The sequence below is a fragment of the Orcinus orca genome, chromosome 1 (genome assembly GCF_937001465.1).
Source record: "Orcinus orca chromosome 1, mOrcOrc1.1, whole genome shotgun sequence".
In the NCBI taxonomy this organism is placed as follows: domain Eukaryota; kingdom Metazoa; phylum Chordata; class Mammalia; order Artiodactyla; family Delphinidae; genus Orcinus; species Orcinus orca.
In genome coordinates this window covers 132,733,548-132,757,628 of record NC_064559.1, presented here as the reverse complement: position 1 = coordinate 132,757,628, position 24,081 = coordinate 132,733,548, and the positions used below count along the sequence as shown (strand labels likewise).

General features: G+C 35.6%; 1 protein-coding gene across 11 annotated transcripts in view; it reads right to left on the bottom strand.

The window, feature by feature from the left end:
• Positions 1–24,081, bottom strand: part of ZNF644 (zinc finger protein 644) — a 114,477-nt gene that overhangs the window by 72,687 nt on the left and 17,709 nt on the right. For all 11 annotated transcript variants that reach the window (XM_033432426.2, XM_033432468.2, XM_004263010.3 and 8 more), the window contains one exon: positions 5,925–5,985. In XM_033432426.2, coding sequence (XP_033288317.1) covers positions 5,925–5,968 — 44 coding nt within the window. In that variant the 5' untranslated portion in view covers positions 5,969–5,985. The remainder of the gene's footprint in view (positions 1–5,924; positions 5,986–24,081) is intronic.

Below are 24,081 nucleotides of genomic sequence, written 5' to 3'. Positions count from 1 at the left end.
TCTGTCTTATCTCTTGACACTAGCCACTCCTCTCAGCCTTACTGCACGTAGAACACTACACTCAAGACATACCATATTTCTTTCAGTTCCACCAATCTTCCCTTTCTCTTACCTCTCATCCTTTCCACGTGCCACTTCCTCTACTAACAACAGTCTTTCCCCAACTTTTTATCTTGACAAATCACCAAAAGTTCCTCCAAGTTTTAGTTTAAGTGTCACTTCTTCTGGGAGGCCTTTCCATATTTCCATTTAGTCATTCAATAAATCTTTATCATTTAATAAACATACTGTCCTAAGTGCTTATATATCAATAAATAAAACAGACATGGTCTTTGTAATCCAGGACACAGACTATCACAACATTAATCACATTTGATTGTAATTACATATTTAGTCATCTTTCCTCCTCAGACTAGTAACTAGTATCAAGTATGAGCCAAAACCAATTTAACTATAGCAACCAGTGCATAAAACACTGAATGAATCAACAAAACATTAAACAGATATTTACCATCGCGTGACAGGTCCACAGTCCTCAGCCTAGCTAGAAGACTCTAAAAGGTTTCAAATGTCTGCTTTAATGGTCATCTCAAAAGAACAGTAGATCAGACGTCAGAAGACAGGTTCTAATTCCATCTTTGCAACTATCTACCTGACCTCAAGCCAGTTGTTTTTCTTTTCTTATTATGAACCTCATACCCTTAAAAGTAATATTATAATATTTAAATTAATGATCAGTATGGAGCCTTTTACAGTATAATTTATTTCTTGGTGGGTTCAAAATCAGACTTGGTAAAAAAAAGTTTGAAAAAGCCAAACAAGGAAGTAGTTCAAGCAATGAATTCCTAGGCTGCAGTAAATTGTAAACTTGAGTACACTTAAGAAAATATCAGTAACTCTGACAATATGGACATCCAGTTAAATGAAACTGTTTTACAAAATAATTTCTGGAAACTAAAATAAGAGCTTCAGTTTATACCCTCTCTGTCCATATTTTCCCAAGGTCATCCTACAATCAAAATTCTATTCTTTCCTTCAGGGTACAATTCAAATATCACCTCTTCTATAAAGCCTTTCTCATTATCTTCCTTCAAAATTCCCTCCTTAGTCCCACTATACTCCCCTATACATACCAGTCAGTATTCTGTTCATGACATAATTAATTATACAGAACTGAGATTCTAATTACCAATGCATACTTAACATATAGCATAGTGCCTAGAACGTTAGGTTTCAATAAAGGCTTACTGAATGCCTTGTTTTATTTAGCACCTTTATTTACAGTTTAGACCTACTATAGAAGACTAAACTACAGCAATTCCAAAATTGTTTGGTCTGACAGGACAGTTTTATGGTTTACTGTTTACATATTTGAATGACGTTTGCCACATTTTTTTTTTTACTGCTGAAGGCAGCAAAAAAATGATGACAAACAAGGAAAGTTTTCAAATGCTTGAGTTCCAACAGACAACAGATTTTGGCAGCATGCTATTAATCTAGACTTAATTTACCTAATACTTAGTAATGGCTTTTATTTTCTTTCTACAGACTATGCTAACATTAGTTTGTAGCAAACTATAAAGAAATTCATAAGAAAATAGTTATCCTAAATAAATAGCTTTATGAAGGGAACAAAGAAGACAAACAATCTGGTTATTCAATATTAAGTAACTGAAGGCAGTACATAAAACATGAAGGTATGTTAATTGATGGATTTAACAATAAAAAAAATCGTTTGCAAATTATATGTTCTCAATGGATTAAGCTATGATGAAGGTGATATTTCAAGCCTTTGAGAATCTCACAAAGAAATGCACAGTCAAATAAATACCACTTTTCAATGATCAGACTAGCAAAGATTAAAACACTGGTTAATATTTAGCAGGGTCTGGGAAAACAAATATTCTCAAAAACTGCTAATAGAATATTAAGTGGTACAATCTCATTTGCAGTATATATATCAGAAATTAAAGTGTACACATCCATTGACCCAGTAATCCATTGCTACAAGTTATCCTATAGACATTCTCACACAATCACAATGATATAGTTAAGAATATTTACTGCAGCACTGCTCTAGCAGCAAAAAAACCCCCTGAGATTTACCCAAGTGTTTATTAAGAAGGAAACAGTTATATTACATGTAATGCATATACGAAAAAAATGTCCAAGACATATTGGAAAACAGTGACAAAACAAGGCAGAATACATACCAGCCATTTTGGACAACTTATGGGGAGTACAGGGCTGAGCGAGAGGAGAGTTTTACTTCTTATTTTAAATATTTCTGTACTGTCTGCTTATACATATAAGCATATGTGGCTTTTATATAAAAAGATAAAGCTTTGAAAATACTAAATGTTACTTGGCAATATATTTGGAAAAGGCTGAATGTACATTGTGCAATCTTATCTAGAATTAGAAACAAACAATTTCATTAATTAAAAAGTTTTCTTTTTCACAGTACAACAAAGGGAAGCACATCTACAGTACTACTAAAGAATGGAAGCACGGAAAGGTTAATTTGGAAATTAATGAAATTAAACTAATATAAGACATTCATAAAGAACTTTAAATCCCTGGATTCAGGAATTCTGCAAAATAAAAAAGCTTAGCAGCATCTGACTGTGTTAAATATTGAAGTACAAAATGAAGAGGAAGTGTCTGAAACCGAGGTATACCTGTCAGCCTCTGAGAAGAAAAACTAATCTAAAATCTCTTAGAGACACATAAGTCAAGCAATCTCAAGGGTAAACTTCTCTCAATACTCAAATTTTATCAACAAGAGAACTAAACACACTTTACATCCAGGATGAGATAAAAGAAATAACCAAGGTTCTACATTTGATAAGAATCTGTGTCTAAGAAAAGTCCTTGCAGGGAGACAGAAGGAACAGCATGAGATGGGGTCAATGCCCAACTCTGTGTTCAAGCTTTATGGTAGAAGCTGCAGAGAGGGAAAGCAACAAATTGATCCCAGTAGGGAAGAACCTCTCCTTGCTTTGGACTTGCTAGAAGGCAATAAAGCTTCAGGCATAAAAACCACCCAGGTGACTACGATAGCCAACCCAACTAGCCCAATTCCAAACCTCAAAGAAGAAAACTAGCACAAAATGCTTTAAAATTTTTTTAAAGTTTCATTTCTTAAGAAAGCATATTGTTTATATAAATTACAGATCTATAATGATAAAACATAATCTTTAAAAATACTTCTCAGCAAACAGCAAGCTTCCTAAGCTATAGGAATCAAAAATGTTACGATTCCAGACTATGATTCAATTTTTTCCTCCACTCCAACAGTTTTTTACCCCCAGGAAAATGAGGAAAAGTTTTCTTCACTTCTTAAAGATGTGACCAGTCTTCTTAATCTTCTACTTGTATTAGTCTAACACATCTTTTAAAATCTTTAAATGAAAGAAATAACTAGTAGGAACTCACAAAGAGAATACTTCTAGTAGCTAATACTCCAATTTCCATAGCATGGATTAATGCCTTTATTTGGAAAGAGTAATCAAAATCAACGACACTCAATCTTCCTTAAGGTCTGGACTAAGAACATTATTAGCCATTTTATTCCAACTGGACTGAAAGAAGACTAGGAGGATATTTTATTTCCCTTTCCAAAATGCCTATAATGTTACTTTTGGATTGCCTTCATTGGCTCCTTCCTATAGTCCAACAGCAACTGAAGTGCCAATGCTCTCATCCCATTCCAGCCAGTACTCTGAACCCCTAGTGTTAGAGAGAGAATTCTGTTGGCTGTTCTATGTTTAACAAATCATTAAGTATACACAGTACTCTGGCACTGTGCTACTAAGATAGATAAGACATGGATGGTATCTACCTTCAAAGAGCTCACAGTCTAGTAAGGAAAACAGACTACTGCAGTATGGCCAGGTCTGGCTCAAAGGACAAGATGATGCTTGAGATGGACTTTTTCAGGAGATTAGCTGACAATCAGGAGAAAATATATTAGCAGCTGGGGAGGCAAGGGGGTAGGAAAGAGTGACAACATATACACAGAACTAAAACTAACACTATGAACATCATATTTGGTTTATTCAGATAATTCTAGGCATTCTGGAATAGCTGTAGTGAGATCATTATATACCATGTTATGAGTTTACATTTTATTGTGCAGGTGATGGGGGACAATGAAGGAGACAACTAGATGAAGGAAAGCAGTGTAGAAAGTTGGCAAGTGAGGTCAGAGTCATGGAGAATACAATAAACAAAATTATGTTCATACAATGGAATATTACTCAGCAATAAAAAATAATAAACTACTGGTACTCATAACAACATGGAGGAAACTCAGAAACATTATGTTGAATGAAAAAAGCCAGATACAAAAGAGTACATATTATATAACTCTATGTACATAAAGTTCAAGAACAGGTAAAACTAAGCTATGCTGACAGAATTCAGAAAGATGCTTACCTTGGGGGAAAGCCTATTGGATTGGAAAGGAAAGGGCATGAGGAACTTTCTGGGACAATGACAGTGTTCTACATCTTAAATTACATTGGTGGTTATACATGTGAACATATACATAAAAACTCATTCAGCTCTATACTTTAAATTTTGTACATTTTACCATACATAACTTAATAAAAATGTAAATTATACCTTAACCAAAAAAGAAAAGTGATATATAATTGTGCTGGAATAAAATCAGAATAAGTTAAACCAGTGTCACCCCATGAGCAATATCTAACTTGTAAGACATCAGAACAAACCTTCTAATAGACACCATACTCAACTAGCAAACAAAAATCACTAGAAGACTTTAAGTACAAAAATCTAGCTTCTTCTCCCCTTCAGAAAGATATACAGGCAAGTGTTCCTTATAATAAATGCTGTGAAAATAAAGTTTCTAAAGAAAAAGAAATAGCTCACTATTAACCAAAAAAAAAAATTTTCTAGACAGCAGTACCTGCCTTATAGGAGGTACCATAAAGATTAATAAGGCGTGAGAAGCACTTAATACAATAAGTATTCTCCACACTACCACTACTATTATTACTACATAATACCAATAAAATGGAAACTTTCCTTCAGATTATGCCTAAACCACTAATTGAGAATACACTATTTAACTGCACATTATTCAACTACAGCACTTCTCATCCTAGGCTTTTTTTTTTTTTAACCACTGAGATCAGCAAGTTCTTGACAGCTGAAACATCTAGTTAGATTTAGAAAGACCCAACTTAACTGCAATGTAATCAAAGTATTCTTTTTTAATCTGTTTATATCCTGAAGCCATGTTCACTTACCAACAGATAGTAAATGCACCTTTTTAACATTTCAAAAACTTATATTATTAAAAAAGCAATCTTTCACATATCAGACCAAAAGTATATGATCACAATTCAATTTTCTGAAGTCAAGTCTTAAAAAATGAAAATAAATCAGAATGCTAAATTAGAAAAGTCATTCAGTAGAGATACAAAAAATATTAAAACAATCATTTATAACTCTGAACATTATATTAACATAAAGAAGTCATAATTTGGCAAACTGTAGAAGTGCTTTCTTTGTTAATGGAAATAAGAAAGTAAAACTTACAAAAGCAAAGACTACTCAAGTACTATAACCCACTAAGAAGGGAACACTGAAGTAACCTAGCAAATCTCTTACTGAACTGGTTTCCGAGTGGCTAAACCAAACATCAACTTGATTTCTGAACATGTTTAATAGTCACTGGAAACTGCATACTTTAGTTTCACAATTTGACAGCTGTATTTTCATTTCCATCAAATCAACTGGACCAAGTGCATCAAAAAGTTGGTTCTTTGTATTTCAAAATTTAATTTAAAAACTCATTGATTTTGGATTTGGAGGCACACTTTTTAAACATAAATTTTTTGTATTATTCCTACTTTGATATGTAATATTTAACAAAGTTGTCTTCTACTTACCTTGATTTTGTCTTATTAACATCTCGTTGCAAGAACAATCTCATTCGAAATTAAATCAAACCTGAAAGAATACATGTAAAGGCAATCATTTAGTTTTTTTCCTTCGGGTATGAATAAATACATCTATGATACACTATTCTTTTAAATTAAAAACTATAAATTGAGTTATTACAGTAATCTTCAGGAAACTATTGCTAAGTACCATTTTTTGAGGAACAATCATCTATTCAAATGAGAAACAAACTTTTTAGTTCTCTTGTTTTCATTAATATTAATAGTATGGCAATAGCATAATTAAAATTATTACTTGTTAATAAAACACACACTTCTATCTATATCAATGTTTATCTAATATTATTACATACATACCAAAAAATACACCAAAAAGTTGAAGAAAAAAAAACAAACATGAGATGGCATAAAATTGTATGTTAATAGCCATAATAATGGCTAACACTGATTAAATACTTACTAAATGCCAGGAAAGATTATTCTAGAGAATAGTGTATATTGATACTCTCCTGCTTCCTCAATTTAGCCTTCAATCTAGTATAAGGTGACCTCCACCCCAACACTCCACTGAAAATTTACTTGTCAAAAATCTACCCACCCCTAATTTTATCACACTTCACAAATGATGAAACTCAATATATCTTACCCGGAACTCTACACATCACCTTTCCCCCATTCCTAAAACCAGGTTGTTACTCTTCTGAATTTTTATTCTCAAAAAATGGCACCACCATATCTACTACTATTCTCACCTAGATTACTGTAACTGTTCTATTTCTAGACTCACTATCCTCTCAAATTCATCCTTCCCAAAACTATGTAAGTAATCATTTTGCAATGGCTACCCTGAAGACATCACATCTATGCCTCAAGGCCTTCAACAGTACTCATCAATGACCTAAGCTTCATCTATTTATCCCCAATCTTTACTCTCCCCTTCATTCCACGTTTCTACTATACTAAACCCCTTCAACTCCCAGAAGAGCCCATATGCTCTCTCAGCTTTCCTGCCTTTTCACATGGTGAACTATACCTACTTTCTATCTCTCCTTAACCTTGCTAACACCTTTCTACTAGTTTTTCGATATTTAGCTCAGTCACCCTGGCAGATCCTTCTTTAACTTCTTCAACTATGTAAAGCTGTGTTTCTCAATTGTGATAGCAACTAGTGATAGCTCTATATCAATTCTGTTTACCTGTGTGTTTTCTGAGCTACAATGTGGACACACTGAGGAAAAGAATTCATTTATCTCACTTCAGCACTTTCACTGGATAGCACATAATAAAAGCCTAACAATGTAGGCAGAATGAAAGATTACAAATTTTGTATTGTATCCCCAAATGTACACAGGGATACAGAAGATAAAGTAAAATTCAGGCTAATGAGTTTATCCACATTTTCAAGGACTAGAGAAAAAATTCATATCACTTCTGGATCCCAGTAACATTACTTTATAAAATGACTATATCTAAGTAAAATACAACTGACAAAAGTTAGCCCAGGGCAAACTTTTATTGAGTAAATGAATTAATTTCACTGATTATCAGTACCAAGAACTGGTACAAAATGTTTGTATCTCTACAGAAAACAAAGTTTGTGGACAATAAATCCTAGACTAATTTTAGTATTAGCATTAAGCAGAAAAACTTTGGAGAGGATAGGGAATATGGTTTTAATACTGATAATGTCAATAATCTAGAAAAGTATTTCTCAAACTTCAGGGTGCATTGGAATGACCCAGAGGGCTTGTTATGCAGAGATGGCTAGGCCCTACCTTCAGAGTTCCTGATTTGGCAGGTCTAAGACTGAAGCCTGATCATTTGTATTTCTAAGTTCCTAAAGTGATGCTGATGCTGACACTTCTGGGACCATCCACTGAGAACACAGGCCTAGAATTTTTTGCATAATGTCTAGAAGAGATGAGAATATTCTGCCACCCACTGCCACCAGCCTTTACCCACCCAGAACTAGATACTGAGACCTATTACAAACTATAAATCAAAGTGGGAACATCAGAAGTCTACTATGAGTTGCTCAGTATGATAGGCTAAAAAATGGTCCTACAAAAGATATCCACATCCTACTCCCTTGAACCTGTAAATTTTACTTTATATGGCAAAAGAAAAAAAAGTGTCTTTACAGATGTGATTAAGTGAAAGATTTTGAGATGGAGAGATTATCCTGGATCATCTGGATGGGCCCTAAATACAATCACATGTATCCTTATAAAGAAGGGGACATGGAGACACCTGACTATACACAGCGAAGGTAAAGACAGAGCAGAAAGAGATTTGAACACACTGGCCTTAAAGACTGCAGCCAAAGCCAGGAATGCCAGCAGCTACCAGAATTGAGACAAGGCAAGGAACAGATTCTCCTATAGAGTCTGGAGAGAGATCATCACTGCTGACACCTTGATTTCTGCCCAGTGATAGACTTCAGACTTCTGGCTTCCAGAACTGTGATAGAATTAAGTTTCTATTATTTTAAGCAACCTAGTTTTTGATAATTTGTGAGAGCAGCCTAGGAAACTAATATATTAATGATGATGGCAGGTTTTCTGGGAGATAAATTAGAAGCACTACATAAAAGATGCTATGGACTGAACTGTGTCCCCATAAAATTCCCATGTTGAAGCTCTAACTCCCAATGTAACTGTATTTGGAGATAGGGCCTGTAAGGAGGTAATTAAGGTTAAATAGGGTCATAAGGGTAGGGCCCTAATCCAATATGACTGGTCTCCTTATAAGAAGAGACAGAGACAACAGGGATGCAGGCTCAGAGGAAAGGCCGTGAGAAAACAGCCATCTGCAAGGAGACAGGAATCAGTGGAAACCAAACCTAACTCTCGAATCTTGGACTTCTAGCCTCCAGACCTGTGTGACATTAAATTTCTGTTGTTTAAGCCACCTCGTCTGTGTTTTTTTATTATAGCAGCCCTAGCCGACTAATACAAAAGGAGGTACATGTTTGCACAACAAAGTGAATGTACATAATGCCACTGAGCTATACACTTTAAAATGTTTAAAATGTTAAATTTCATTATATGTACATTTATCACAATAAATAAAACAAAAGCATACACAAATACTACACACAATAACTAACTTTGACTTTCGCTGTTTAATTTTTTTATCTTGTTCTGCTCACAGTTATATTTCAAAGTCTGGGGGGAAAAACCCACTTTTAATTGTATCTGTTCCCCAAAGAGACAAACCAGGCCATTTTAAACACTATATTTTTTTAAAACGTGGATTTTATAAGGAAGTTTGATAGAAAGTTCCTTTTCAATCCATACCTTAAAAGTGTAATATAATTAGGATATTCTTTAGGTGAATACTGGAAGGGGGATACAGAAAAGAGAAAACACTTAAAGTAACTGATATAACTGGTTTTACCTCAAAAGGTACATTTTAAGAGAAAACTGAAAACTAAAATGTCAAATATATCTTCCCCAAAACCCATAATCCCAGTCTAATCATGAGAAAAACATCAGACAAATTCCAGTAGAAGAAAATCCTACCATACGCCTAACTAATACTCCTCAAAACTGTCAAGTCATCAAAAACAAAACCTTAAAGAGCCTAAAGAGAAATGACAACTAAATGTAATGCAGTATCCTAGATGGGATCCTGCAAGAGAAAAAGAACATCAGGTAAAAACTAAGGAAATCTGAATAAACTATGTTCTTTAGTTAATAACAATGTAACAATATTGGTTTATTAACTGTAACAATTGTACCAGACTAAAGTAAGTTGTTAATAATAGAGAAAACAAAGTGTGCATGGGGGAAGAAGGACAGTGTGGGAAGTCTTTGTATTATTCTTTTCAAATTTTCTATAAATCTAAAATTTCTAAAAAGTAATATTGGTACTTCCCTGGTGGTACAGTGGTTAAGAATCCGCCTGCCAGTGCAGGGGATGCAGGTTCGAGCCCTTGTCTGGGAAGATCCCACATGCTGCAGAGTAACTAAGCCCATGTGCCACAACTACTGAAGCCCAAACACCTAGAGCCCGTGCTCCGCAACAAGAGAAGCCACTGCAGTGAGAAGTCCGTGCACCGCAATGAAGAGTAGCCCCTGCTCGCTGCAACTACAGAAAGCCTGTGCACAGCAACAAAGACCCAACGCAGCCAAAAATAAATAAATAAACAAATAAATTTATTTTAAAAAATAAATAAAAAGTAATGTCTTCATTTTTCAAGTATTTTAAGTATATTGAAAAGGCATGAACATATTTTAGAAAATTAAACACTGACAAATTAGAAAAGTCTTCAGAATTAAACCCTGAAGTAAACATAACACATCAAAAATATGTATAAGGTAGGCCACAAAAACAAGTCTTAACCAAATTTAAGACTGAAATCATGCAAACTATCTTCTCTCACCGCAATGAAATGAAACTAGAACTCAAAAGCAAAAGGAAAACAGGAAGATCCACAAATACAAGAACTAAACAACTAACTCTTAAACAACCAATGGGTCAAACAAGAAATCTCAAGAGAATTTAGACAATATTAGGAGACAAATAAATATGAAAACACAACATGTCAAAACTAATGGGATTCAGTGACAGCAGTACTAAGAGGGAAGTTTATATGCTTACGTTAAAAAAGGAAGATCTTAAATCATCAACTTAACTTTATACTTAAATAAGAACAAGCTAAACCAAAAGTTAGCAAAAGGAAGGAAATAATAAAGAATAATGCAGAGATAAAATAAAGAACAGAAATAGGGGGGAAAATCAACAAAACCAAGAGTTTGTTTTTTAAAAGATCAACAAAATTGCCAAATTCTTAGCTAGACTAAGAAAATAAGAGAGAAGATTCAAATAAAATTACAAATGAAAGAGGGGACATTACAACAAATGCCAAAAGGATTATAAAACATTACTATGAACAATTAGCTGCCAACAAATTGGACAACCTAGAAGAAACAGATAAATTCCTAGAAACACATGACCATGATGACTGAATCAGGAAGCACTAAAATATCTGATCGGACCTGAAACTAGGTAAGGAGATTGAAGCAGTAATCAAAACCCTCTCAATGAAAAAAAGAAGAACCAGATGACTCCACTGGATAATTCTACCAAACATTTAAAGAAGAATTCTCCTCAAACTCTTCTAAAGAACTGAAGATAAAAGAACATGCACAAACTCATTCTCATTCAGGGTAATGAGGTCAGCATTACCCTGATACCAAAGCCAAAGACACAACAAGAAAAGAAAACTACAGACAAATATCCCTGATGAATATCAGCAAATATCCTCAACAAAATACCAGCAAACTGAATTCATTAGCACATCAAAAGAATGATACTCACCATGACCAAACTGGATTTATTCCTGGAATGCAAGGATGGTTCAACAAATAAAAATCAATTGATGCAATACATCATATTAACAGAAGGAAGGATAGAAACCACGTGACCACCTCAATTGATGCAGAAAAAGCATTTGACAAAAATACCATTTTATGATAGGAACATGCAATAAACTAGAAATAGAAGGAAACCACTTCAACATAGTAAAAGCCACATGAGAAAAGCCCACAGTTAACATCATACCCTACAGTGAAAGACTGAAAGTTTTCTCTCTAAGAGCAAAAAGAAAGTAAAGATGCCCACACTTGCTACTTCTACTCAACACAATACTGGAAGTACAAACCAGAGCAATTAGACAAGAAGACAAAATAAAAGGCACACAAATTGGAAAAGTAGAAGTAAAATTACCTGTTTGCTGATGACATGCTCTTATACATAGAAAGTCCTAAAGATTCTTTAAAAAATGTTAAAAATTCTTTTAAAAATGTTAAAACTTCTTTAAAAAATGTTAAAACTAATAAATGGTTTCAGCAAAACTGCAGGATACAAAACCAATACACAAATATTAGTTGTGCTTCTACATATTAACAATGAACAATATGAAAAACAAAATTATGAAACAATCCCATTTATAATAGTGCTGGGAAATAAACAGTGCTGGGAAAACTGGATCAAAACATGCAAAAGAATGAAGTTGGATCTCTACCTAATACAACATTAAAAAATTAACTCAAAATAGATCAAAGACATAAACATGAGAGCTAAAACTATGAAAAAAAGGCAAAAAGCTTCATGAGATTGAGTTTGGGATATGACACCAAAGCAGAGACAACAAAAGCAAAAACAGACAAAGTGGACTACCACAAACTTAAAAACGCCTCTTCTTCAAAGGAATCAATAGATAGAGTGAACAGGTAATCTACAGAATGGGAGAAAATTTTTACAAATCATATATCTGATAAGGGGTTAAATATCCAAAATATGTAAGTAACATTTACAACTCAACAACAACAAAAAAACCCAAAACAACCTGATTAAAAAATGGGCAAAAGATCTGAATAGACAAATATCAAAAAAACATATACAAATGTTCAAAGAGTATATGAAGAGATGTTCAAGAAAAATACAAATCAAAACCACAATGAGAGGGGCTTCCCTGGTGGCGCAGTGGTTGAGAGTCTGCCTGCTGATGCAGGGGACACGGGTTCGTGCCCCGGTTCTGGGAAGATCCCACATGCCGTGGAGCGGCTGGGCCCGTGAGCCATGGCCGCTGAGCCTGCGTGTCCGGAGCCTGTGCTCCGCAACGGGAGAGGCCACAACAGTGAGAGGCCTGCGTACCGCAAAAAAAAAAAAAAAAAAAAACCACAATGAGATATCATTTCACACCTCAATAGAATGGCCACTACCGAAAGAAAAGAAAATAATAAGCTTTGGAAAGGATACAGAAAATTGGAACTCTTGTGCAATGTAGGTGGGAATGTAAAATGGTGTAACAATTACAGAAAATAGTATGGCAGTTCCTCAAAAAATTAAAAACAGAATTAGCATATGATCCAGTAATCTCAGTTCTGGGTATACACCAAAATATTCCAAAGTAGGATCTCAAAGAGATATTTACACATCCATATTCCTTGTAACATTATTCAAGAGGTGGAAACAAACTGAATGTTCATCAACAGATAAATGGATAAAGGAAATGCAGTATATACATACAATGGAATATTATGTAGTCTTTAAAAACGAAGAAAATCCTGTTACATGCTACGTCATGGATGAACTTGAGGACATTATGCTAAGTGAAATGAGCCAATTACAAAATAACAAATATTGTATGATTCCACTTGTATGAATTATCTAACATAGTAAAGATAACAGAAAAAACAGGTAGAAAGGTAGGTGCCAAGGGTTAAGGATGGGGTGGGGGGGAATAAAATTAGTGTTTAATGGTAGAGCTTCAGTTTCACAAAATAAAAAGTTCTAGAGATCTGGCTGCACAGTACAAATATTCTTAACACTACTGAACTGTACAACTAAAAATGGTTAAGATTGTAAATTTAATGTTGTGTATTTTACAACTTAAAAAAACAAAGAAATATCAAGAAAAAATTACATACAAGGGCCAAGATGGAATAGCAAGGATTGAAGTTGCCCTCCACCTGAAAAGTCTAAGAAACCAAAAAATATATATGAAATGAAAGTTTTCAGGTATTAGGCAGTCACTGATGGTGAACCCTAAAAGAAGAGAAACAAATGCGGTGAGCCTTCCAACATTCCCAACTTACCACCTGAAGAAAATACAGCCCCCCAGGGAAGAGCTACCCAGGTAGAATATGATGGTCTCCCTGAACTGAGGAGACTCAGCTGGAAGTCCAACGAAGCCATGACAGCTACAGATTGCAGGGCAGAATACTGGAGAGAAGACAACTGCATAGAGCTACCACACCCTTAAGTATTCAGCTGCATAACGATTAGAACAAGCCTGTGTGGAAACTACCCAAGGTGAAGGAAAGAGCCACTCAAAAGGATGAGAGGGATTATTGCCCTAGTCTCACACAAAGTCAGAAATAATGCCTATTCCCTTTAGAAAGAGTATAAAACCTCTTAAGTCAGGCAGCACTAACTATAGCAACCCTAGATTAAATGCTTTTGAAAGACAGACCCAAAAGGGGAATGTAGCTGAAGAGGGAAGAATTACAAAGTGGCAAGAGGAAACTTTCGGGCGTGATAAATATATTCATTATCCTGTTTTGTGGTGTTGACTTCCTGAGTGTATATATATGTATCTCAAAACTTATCATACTGTACACTTTAAATATGTGTATTTCACTGCATGTCAATTATATCCCAATAAATCTGTTTTTAAAACTTCAATTACAACAAAACAACCAACCCAATTATAAAATGGGCAGATTTGAAGCAGCACTTCACCAAAGATACATGAATGACAAGTAAGTACATGAAAACATGCTCAGTATCATCTGTCAATAGGGAAATGCAAATTAAATCCACAACAAGTTATCACTACACAACTACAAGAATGGCTAAAGTTAGTAAGGCTGACCATACCAAGTGAACATGTGAAGGAACTGAAACTCTAACTCACACATACAGGAAGATAAAATGGTACAATCACTTTGTAAAAACAGTTTCAACGTGTCTTTTTTTTTTTTTTAGTATTGTTTTTTAAATCTTTATTGAATTTGTTACAATATTGCTTCTGTTTTATGTTTTGGTTTTTTGGCTACGAGGCATGTGGGATCTTAGCTCCCTGACCAGGGATTGAACCCACACCCCCTGCACTGGAAGGAGAAGTCTTAACCACTGGACCGCCAAGGAAGGCCCAGTTTCACCATTTCTTAAAATGTCAAACATACACCTACTCCTAGGTATTTACCCAAAGAAATGAAAGCATATGTTCACACAAAGGCTTACATACAAATAATCACCTTCATTTGTAATAGCCAAAAGCTGAGGGAAAAAATGTCCAGCAACACACTAATCCTTAAATCATATCTGTAAAATGGAATAAGTAGAATTTAACTAATGACACATGCAACACAGATGAATCTGATAATAATCATGCTGAGTGAAAAAAAAATGCAGACAAAAAGATTTCACACTGCATAGCTTCAACTGCATAAAATTCTAGAAAACTCAAACTACTCCATAAATGACAGAAAGCAGATCGGTCATTGTCTGGGCATTACGAGAGGAGCAATAAATAGGAAAGGATTACAAAGGGGCACAAGGAAACCTTTGAGGATAAAGGATATGTTTATTATCTTGTAGTGATGATTTCATGGGTGTATATAGATATCAAATCCGTTCAAACTGCACACTTTAAATGTGTGATTTATTATATGTCAAAGGTACTTCAATAAATCTATTTAAAATATCAGAATATGCAAAGAATAATAAGCAGGGAAAAAATAAAGTCAAATCTCAAATTAAGAAGGTTAGAATGATAATAATAAACACAAAAAAAACCATTGTCATTTATAACTAAAAGAGTAAAGATACAAATTAATCATCTATTAACACCTACAACTCGTAAGACAACTGGCACTACAATTACCCTATATTTGGTAACTCAGTATATGACCAATGCTTCCAAAATCTCATCAGACACATCCCATGAAACAAGTAAAACAAGTCATCTGGACTACTGGACAGATCAATGTATTTAATTTACACTTGTCACAACTTCTATACTTAAACTCAATTCCTACTGAAATATAATGGGGCTTGACCTAGAACAAAATAACATCAAAAATTAATTCTACAACATGAGTCAAAAAGTCTATCTGCAAAAATAACCCCAATTCTGTACCATCCCATTACTCATGCAATTGGCAATAAGGCTTTGCAGTTTCTCCTACCAAGAGGTAGAATCCTTCCCCAGTCCTTTTAATTCTGGGCTTGACCTTATAAGGAAGATCAATAGAATGTAACAAATGTCACAGTTGGCCAGTTCTGAGCTAGACTTCAAGAGACTGTGTATGCCTCTGCTCTCCTGGAATCCTGCCACTACCATGAGAACAAGCCCACTCTAATCTGCTGGAGGACAAGAGGATAGCCCAGATGTCCCACCCCAGGCCATCCTAGAGAAGCCAGCTAAGAGCAGCAGAATCATCCTCCTGAGCTGCTTCTGAATGCAGACTTAAACGAGCCCTGCCAAGACTAGAAATACTGCCTGACTCATAGACTTGTTCTAATAATAAATGTTTGTTTTAAACCAAGTTTTAGAGTAATTTATTACACAGCAATAGCTAACTGATATAGCAACTCTATCTTAAAGATACCATATTATTCTTATCCCTAGAATGAGTTATTTTAGATTAACGATTGATCTAGGTCTCTTAACTTTTGAAGGCAAGGGAAAAGGAGACATAAAAATCTCTTTTATTATTTTACTAACAGTGACTCTAGAAAACATGCCACAGTTTGTCAATCTCAGAGCTATATAAACTGAGCAAAATCATTTTAACAACTAATGTTATCAGTCAACTACAATCTTTCATGAAATTTTGTTGCTAGATAGTTTTACTGGATTCAAGAATACAATGAAATCTTTCAGGATATGCCACAAATCTATATAAACTGTTGCAGAGCAAGCTGCAACCTTGCCTAACATTCTTTTTCCTATTTACGCTAATGGTATTTTCCTTTAAGGAAACACTCTTACTCAACTATTAAAGTTGCACCAATCTTAGGCCCACCCCTGGATCAAGGGATGAACAAGTGATACCCAGGCTGATCAGAGTACCTTGTTCTCCTAGCCATCATAATTTTATTATGGATGGGAATGTAGTCCAGAATGGGAAATCTGGAATCCTTCTCATGATGTTTGCAAGGACTACTGGGAAAGGTATACTCTCCAGTGGAAATAACTGCTATGACAATGATGTAGATCACAGCAGACAGTGGCCATCTTTACCACCTCATGGAGATTAACATATTCAGGAATAAAGTCACCACAGAAAAAAATCAAAGCCAAGAGACAGAGACATTATCCTAATGCTATCATTTGCACTCATTGATTCAAACATGTCAATTCAAATAACTGCAATAACAGCAGAAGAGGTAATATTTATCAACCCACAGAGACTTACTAGAAAAACTGAGCAAGATATTAAAAACCGTCAATTTGATGGCATCAAAAAGTTAATACAACAGAGAAGAATGACCAGGCCAAGATCCAAGACAAGATGGAGACCTATAGATAGAAACCCAGCACCTGAGGATGCTTTTACCTTTGGGTTATTTGCCAATCCACCTGATTCAGCTGAGAAACGGATCATTATTTCTGACACTGTTGTAGAGCTAGGGGGATCAAATGGAGATTGCAAGGTTCAGAACTGTTGAGTACTATACTAAATGTTACCCAGTATTTGAGTTGAGAACCTAAAGGATTAAACTGTAGTGAACCAGAAGTAAAAAAAAAAAAGTTCTTACATGCACTGCAGCCCCACCTGAACACATCTAGGTGGCCAAATAAAAATCTCAATCCTTAAAATTTAATTAAGGTAAACCCAGACTGCTGGAGACCTCAGGTGTGGCACGAACAAACAAAAATTATCTCTGGAGAAAGATAACATCACCAAAGGGCTCAGAACTGAGGCATGGAAAAGCAGTTGTAAATTTAAATGGAGAAAGCATGGCAGTGAGAGAACCAAAAAAGGAATATAACAAAAATTCTCAGGGTAAACTTTGCCCAAATCACTGGATGACTGATAAACTATGTACGCACAGAGGAAAACTGAAGGAGTTGAGGGGGAAAAGTTGACAGAGGCCAGAGAGAAAGCTACACTTGAAAAACAGAGCTTTACTGTGAGTTTGATGCTGTTTCAACAGGGTACATTCAACTGTGTACAGTTTAGGCAGCAGGAAGCTGAAGCCCTACAAGGTTGAAGTGTCAGAGGACAGAATCCAAGCCCAGCAGAACAGCTGGGAATTACTGGAATCTCTAGAAACATGTAAACCACAATCAAGCTTCAAAATCTGACTATAAACTTCACACAAGAATTCTCAGAAGAACATTACAAGAGTCCAGTCACTAAAATATATTCATAATGTCCAGTTTTCAAGCAAAAACTTCATGATATGCAAAGAAACAGGAAACAGTGATCCATACTCAGGAAAAAAGGGGTGTCAGTAGATATAATTCTGAGTACCCTGAATATAGGAGTTAGCATATAAAGAATTCCAAGCAACTATGTTAAAGTATGTTATGAGAATTAAAAGAAAATACATTCAAAGAGTTGACAGAAACTATAACAAAGAAAAAGCTGATAAATAAAATAAATGACATAAAAATTCACCCAAAGGAGGTGATTAGAGATGGCAGAAGAAAGAACTCATGAGCTTGAAGACAGGGCAATAAAACTGTCCAATCCAAAAAAAAGAAAGTAAAACGACTGAAGAAAAATTAAGAGTCTCAGAGACCAGTAGGACAATATCAGGCAGTCCAAAATAGATGACACCCATCTCAACACATATGTACAACAAGATGTAACAGAATGCGAGAAGAGTAAAGAAGGTACAAAATAATTTTTGCTGAAGAAATAATGGAAAAAAAAATCTCAAATGTGGTAGAAAACATTAACTTATAGATACAAAAATCTCAACAAACCCAAACAGGATAAACACAAAGAACCATTTCTACATATACATCATAGTCAAGCTACTAAAGGCCAACGAGAAAACCTCGAGTACAGCCAGAGAAAAGTGACTGGTTATATGTGGGAAATGACAATACAAGTAATGGTTGACTTATCACCAGAAAAAAGTGGATACTGGAACATCTTCTATATCCAGTGATACTATTCTTCAAAAATGAAAAAAAGATATTTTCAAATAAACAAAAAGATACTTGTGGCTAGCAGACAAAACCAACAGTTAAAAAAAAAAGACGGGGGGCTTCCCTGGTGGCGCAGTGGTTGAGAGTCCGCCTGCCGATGCAGAAGAAACGGGTTCGTGCCCTGGTCCGGGAGGATCCCACATGCCACGGAGCGGCTGTGTCCGTGAGCCATGGCCGCTGGGCCTGCGCGCCCAGAGCCTGTACTCCGCAACGGGAGAGGCCACAGCAGTGAGAGGCCCGCGTACCGCAAAAAAAAAAAAAAAAAAAAAAAGATGGGGGAAGGGGAGAAGTAATAAAAATAGTTAATCCAAAAGACGGCAAGAAAAGTGAGAAAAAGAATACAACAGTCCTAAGAAATAGAAAGCACATAATAAGATCACTCACTTAAGTCACAATAACCAGTAATATTATGAAATCTAAATAAATTTTACGTTATAATTAAAAGACTAAGAGTGTCAGATGGGACTGAAAGTAAAACAACAATGATATGGTGTATACATGAAATACTTCTAAAACATAAAGGCACAGAAAAATTTAAAATAAGTGGTTGGGGGGAGAAAATGAACCACACAAACACTAACAATAAGAAGGCTTGTGTAGTTATGTTATTATCAATAAACGTAGATTTCAAAGCAAAAAAGCATTACCAAAGATAAAAAGAATCAATAATGATAAGCGGTTCAACTCATCAGAAACATGAAACCATTCTAAATTTGTGTGCCCCTAGTAATATGGATTCCAATATGTAAACCAAAAATCGACAGCAACACAAGAAAGACAAATCCATAATGGCAGCAGCAGATTTTAACATACCTCCCTAATTGAACAAGCATGCAGAAGTTAAGCTGGTGAGGATGCAGAAGTTTTGAACAACATGATTAACAAAACTGACTTAACACAGCGGTCCGCAACCTTTTTGGCACCAGGGACCAGTTTCATGGAAGACAATTTTTCCACGGACCAGGGGGCAGGGGTGGCGGTGGGTGGGGGGAGGAAGGGTTCAGGTGGTAATGTGAGCCATGGGGAGCCGCAGATGAAGCTTCCCTCACTCACTGGCCACTCACCTCCTGCTGGTCAGCCTGGTTCCTAACAGGCTGTGGACCAGTACTGGTCCGCAGCCTGGGGATTGGGGACCCCTGACTTAACAGACACATGTAAATACTGCACCCCAAAACTGCAGAATACACATTCTTTTTCAAATACACAAAATATTTACAAAACCTGTTCAATAAACGTAATAAAAGGTATTCAATCACATTTGCAATCAGGGAAATGGAAAATAAAACCACTATGAGACAGCACTACACACCCTCTAGTATGGCTAAAATTAAAGATTAACAATATAAAGTGTTGGAGAAGATGAAGTGCAAAAGGAACTCTGTTGATGACTATAAATTGCTACAAACACTTTGGGAAACAAATGTTGAATGTCTTCTGAAATTAAACATAAATACACTCTAAAACCAAGCTATTAAACTCTTAGGTATTTACTAAATATACACATGTGCATGTGTGTACTATGAGACACGTACAAGTTAATGCATAGCATTATTTACAGAAGCCTAAAAATGGAAATAACTCAAATTTCCATCAAAAATAGAATGAATAAACCATGGACTATTCACATACTGTACAGCAATGGAAGTGAATGAATTACAGTTATATGCAACGATAGAACTAAAGCTCATAAACAAAACTGGAAAAGCCAGGACCCATTTACATAAATTTCATTAACAGAAAACATTTCAAAAATGTGTTTTTTAATAGTAAAAATATAAAGCAAAAAAGTTAGTACCAGAAAACGTAGGATAGTAATACCCTAACAGAGAAGAAGAGGTTTGGGAAGAAGCAGAGTGGAGGATCTGGCAATGTTTTCATTTTTGACAGTGGGTGACTAAGCAGGTATGTACTTTTGAATACTTAAGTTGGACATTTTTTCCACAGTAAAAATGTTTCAAAACTAAAAGCACAGATATTTAAGGCTTTGAATTTTTCCATAAATAAGGCACTAGCATTATCCTATAGTATTTTGTTTTTATTTTAATCAAAGTTATACAAATACATATTTTAAAAATCAAATAAAGCATGTTATGAAAAACAGCAGTAAGTCCCCCCCCCACCAATTTCTAAACAATACAGTTATATCTTGATTTTTCATTTTGCATCTGATTATTTCCAGTGTAAGAAAATGACTTACCCTCTTATATCCCTCTGTAACCTCCCCAAATTATTCCATAGCCCTACAGGAAGATGGCTAATTGATTTTTTGACAAAAGTGCAAAAGCAATTCAATGGAGAAAAAAAGTATTTTCAACAAATTGTACAAGAGCAACTGGATATATGTGGAGAGAAAAAACAAAACACGGACTTAAATCTGACATTCTATACCAATGTTAATTCAAAGTGGATTATAGGTATACATGAAAAATGTAATATTATTAATCTGGTAGAAGATAGAAAAAAATCATCAGGCTCTAAAGACAGAAAAGTATTCTTAGAAATAACAAATGCATGATCCTTAGAAGAAAAAATCTGATAAACTGGACTTGATCAAAATGAAAATTTTCTACTCTGTGAGAGATCCTGTGAAGAGGATTAAAAAGCAAGTGACAAATTTGGAGAAAATGTGTGCAAACTACACACCTGACAAAAGACTCATATCTAAAACATGAAATAACTTTGGGGACTTCCCTGGTGGTCCAGTGGTTAAGAACCCGCCTTTCCAATGAAGGGGACATGGGTTTGACCCGTGGTTGGGGAACTAAGATCCCACATGCCGCAGGGCAACTAAGCCCGCGCGTCGCAACTACTGAGCATGTGGGCCACAACTAGAGAGGCTGAGTGCCACAACTACTGAGCCTATGTACCACAAATGGAGAGAAGCCCACGCACTGCAACAAGGAGCCCGCATGCTGCAGCAGAGGATCCCACATGCTGCAACAAAGATCCCGCATACCGCAACTAAGAACTGACGCAGCTAAAAATAAATAAATATTTTTTAAAATGATTAGTGTTAAAATAAAATTATATATATAAAATAATTTGGAAAACTCAATGGTAAGACACCAGCAAAAATACCAAAATAAGGAGATTCAAAAATCATCTCCATAAAACCAACAAGAACACTGACAAAAACAGAGTCAACATTTTCCAAACTCTAGAAATTAACCAAAGACTTGCAGCAATCTGGGGAGAGTTTATTCAAGAAAGATGGCTGAATCTTGATGAGACCAGCAAACTCTGTGGCATTTATTTTGTCCTATTCCCATCCTCCCACCCTAGTGCCACAGTAGACTTGAAAGCCAACAGTCCACAGTCCTGGTGAAAACCAGCAGCCTGGCAGTTACCTGAGGGGGGCAGAAGAGGGTGAGAGCTCCTTCACTACTGCATTCTCAGAGGGCTGTCATTATTTGACATGTCTGGTGGTTTCCTGGAAGACACCACTCCCAAAGCTATCTTAAATTTGACCTAAGAGGGCACTCAGTGCAAAAAAAACGCCTTTCCCCAAGGGCATTTGTCAAAAAAAGACTGGAAAAAACTGTATCATGTTGCAGCTGACTGAGGCAGTGGATAACAGATAAGACCAACAATAGACTAACCAAAAAGCTTAAAAAGAAAAACTGGGGGCTTCCCTGGTGGCGTAGTGGTTGAGAGTCCACCTGCCAATGCAGGGGACACGGGTTTGTGCCCCGGTCTGGGAGGATCCCACATGCCGCAGAGCAGCTGGGCCCGTGAGCCATGGCCACTGAGCCTGTGTGTCCAGAGCCTGTGCTCCGCAACGGGAGAGGCCATGACAGTGAGATGCCCGCGTACCACAAAAAAAAAAAAGAGAAAAAGAAAAAAAAAAGAAAAATTGGGGCTTAGAAAAGCTCCAATATATTCCTGAGAATCTAGATGGTCAAATGTGTGCCCAGAGCTGCACACATGCTCTAGGTTGTACACATACTCAGGAAAGGCCTGAGAAGGCCCTTAGTGCTCACCTCCGGCTAACCTGGAAGTTCTGCACAAACAGGAAATGAAGGGTAAGGCAAAGTTACAAATTTACTGGCTGAGTGCTGAAGGTGTTCCCCAACACACACACACAGAGCCTCTCAACAAATACTGGGAGACTTACTGGTCCCAGGCGTTTAAGGAAATCACTGTCCAATTATTGGCTGACCACTAAGCTAACTGAGTAGAGAGACGTCAGTGGCCATACATAGCAAAGAATATTTTACAGAATTAGTTCTGAAAAATCACTAAACAAACTAACAACAACGAACAGTAACAACAACAAATGCTGGGGAGGGGAGAATATCTAATCATCAGAGCTGCCACATTATTTAAAATGCAGTTTTCAACAAAAAAAAGACAAAACAATAAAAAAAAAGTATGGCTCATACACATTAAAAAAAAAAGGCAGTCAAAAGAAACTGTCTCTGAAGAAACTCAGACATTGGACTTGGTGAACAAAGTTATAAATCAGCTTTAATATGTTCTAAGACCTAAAGGAAATCCATATCAAAGGAACTAAAGGAAAGTATGGATGTCTCACAAGCAGAAAATATCAACACAAGAAGATTTTTGAGGTGATAGAAAAACTCTGCATCTTTATAGGAATGTAGGCTATAAATGTATATACATTTGTTAAAAATATACAGATAGAGTTTGTGCATGTAAATGTGTGTAAATTTAACTTTAAAAAGTCAAATTCAGGTCTGTAGAAAATAAAATGTGTATAGTTCTTGATATTGGTAAAAAAAAAGAGAGATAGAGAAATCATGAAGGACAAAACTGAAATTCTGAAGCTGAAAAGTACAAGAATGAAAATGAAAAATTCACTACAAGGTTTTAGTATCAGATGTGAGCAGACAGAAGAAAGAATCAGTGAATCTGAAGATACACCAATTGAGATTATCCACTCTGAGGAGCAGAAAGAAAAGGAAAAAACAAGTGTGCCTAATATTCCTGAAGGACATCATTAAGAACACCAATACAGAATGGGAGTCCCAAAAGAGAGGAGAAAGAGGGGAAGAAGTAATATCTGAATAAATAATGGCTGAAATTACTCCATATTTAATGAAAAACATTAATCTAAACACCCCAAAAGCTCAAGGAATCACAAGTAGGACAAACTCAAAAAGATTCACACCTAGATACTTCATAATCAATCTCTCAAAAAACAAGGAGAGAATCCTGAAAGAAGCCAAGAGATAAGCAACTTGTCATATAGAAATCCTCAATAAAATTAACAGCTAATTTCATGTCAGAAACCATGAAAGCTAGAAGACAATGGGAAGACATATTCAAAGTACTGAAAAAAACAAGACTGTCAACCAATAATTCTGTAACTACTTTCCCAAAATGAAAGAGAAATTAAGACATTGAACAGATAAACAAAAAATGAGAGAACTGTCTGCTAGCAGACCCGCTGTACAAGAAATATTAAAGGGTGTCCTTCAGGCTGAAATCAAAGGACAG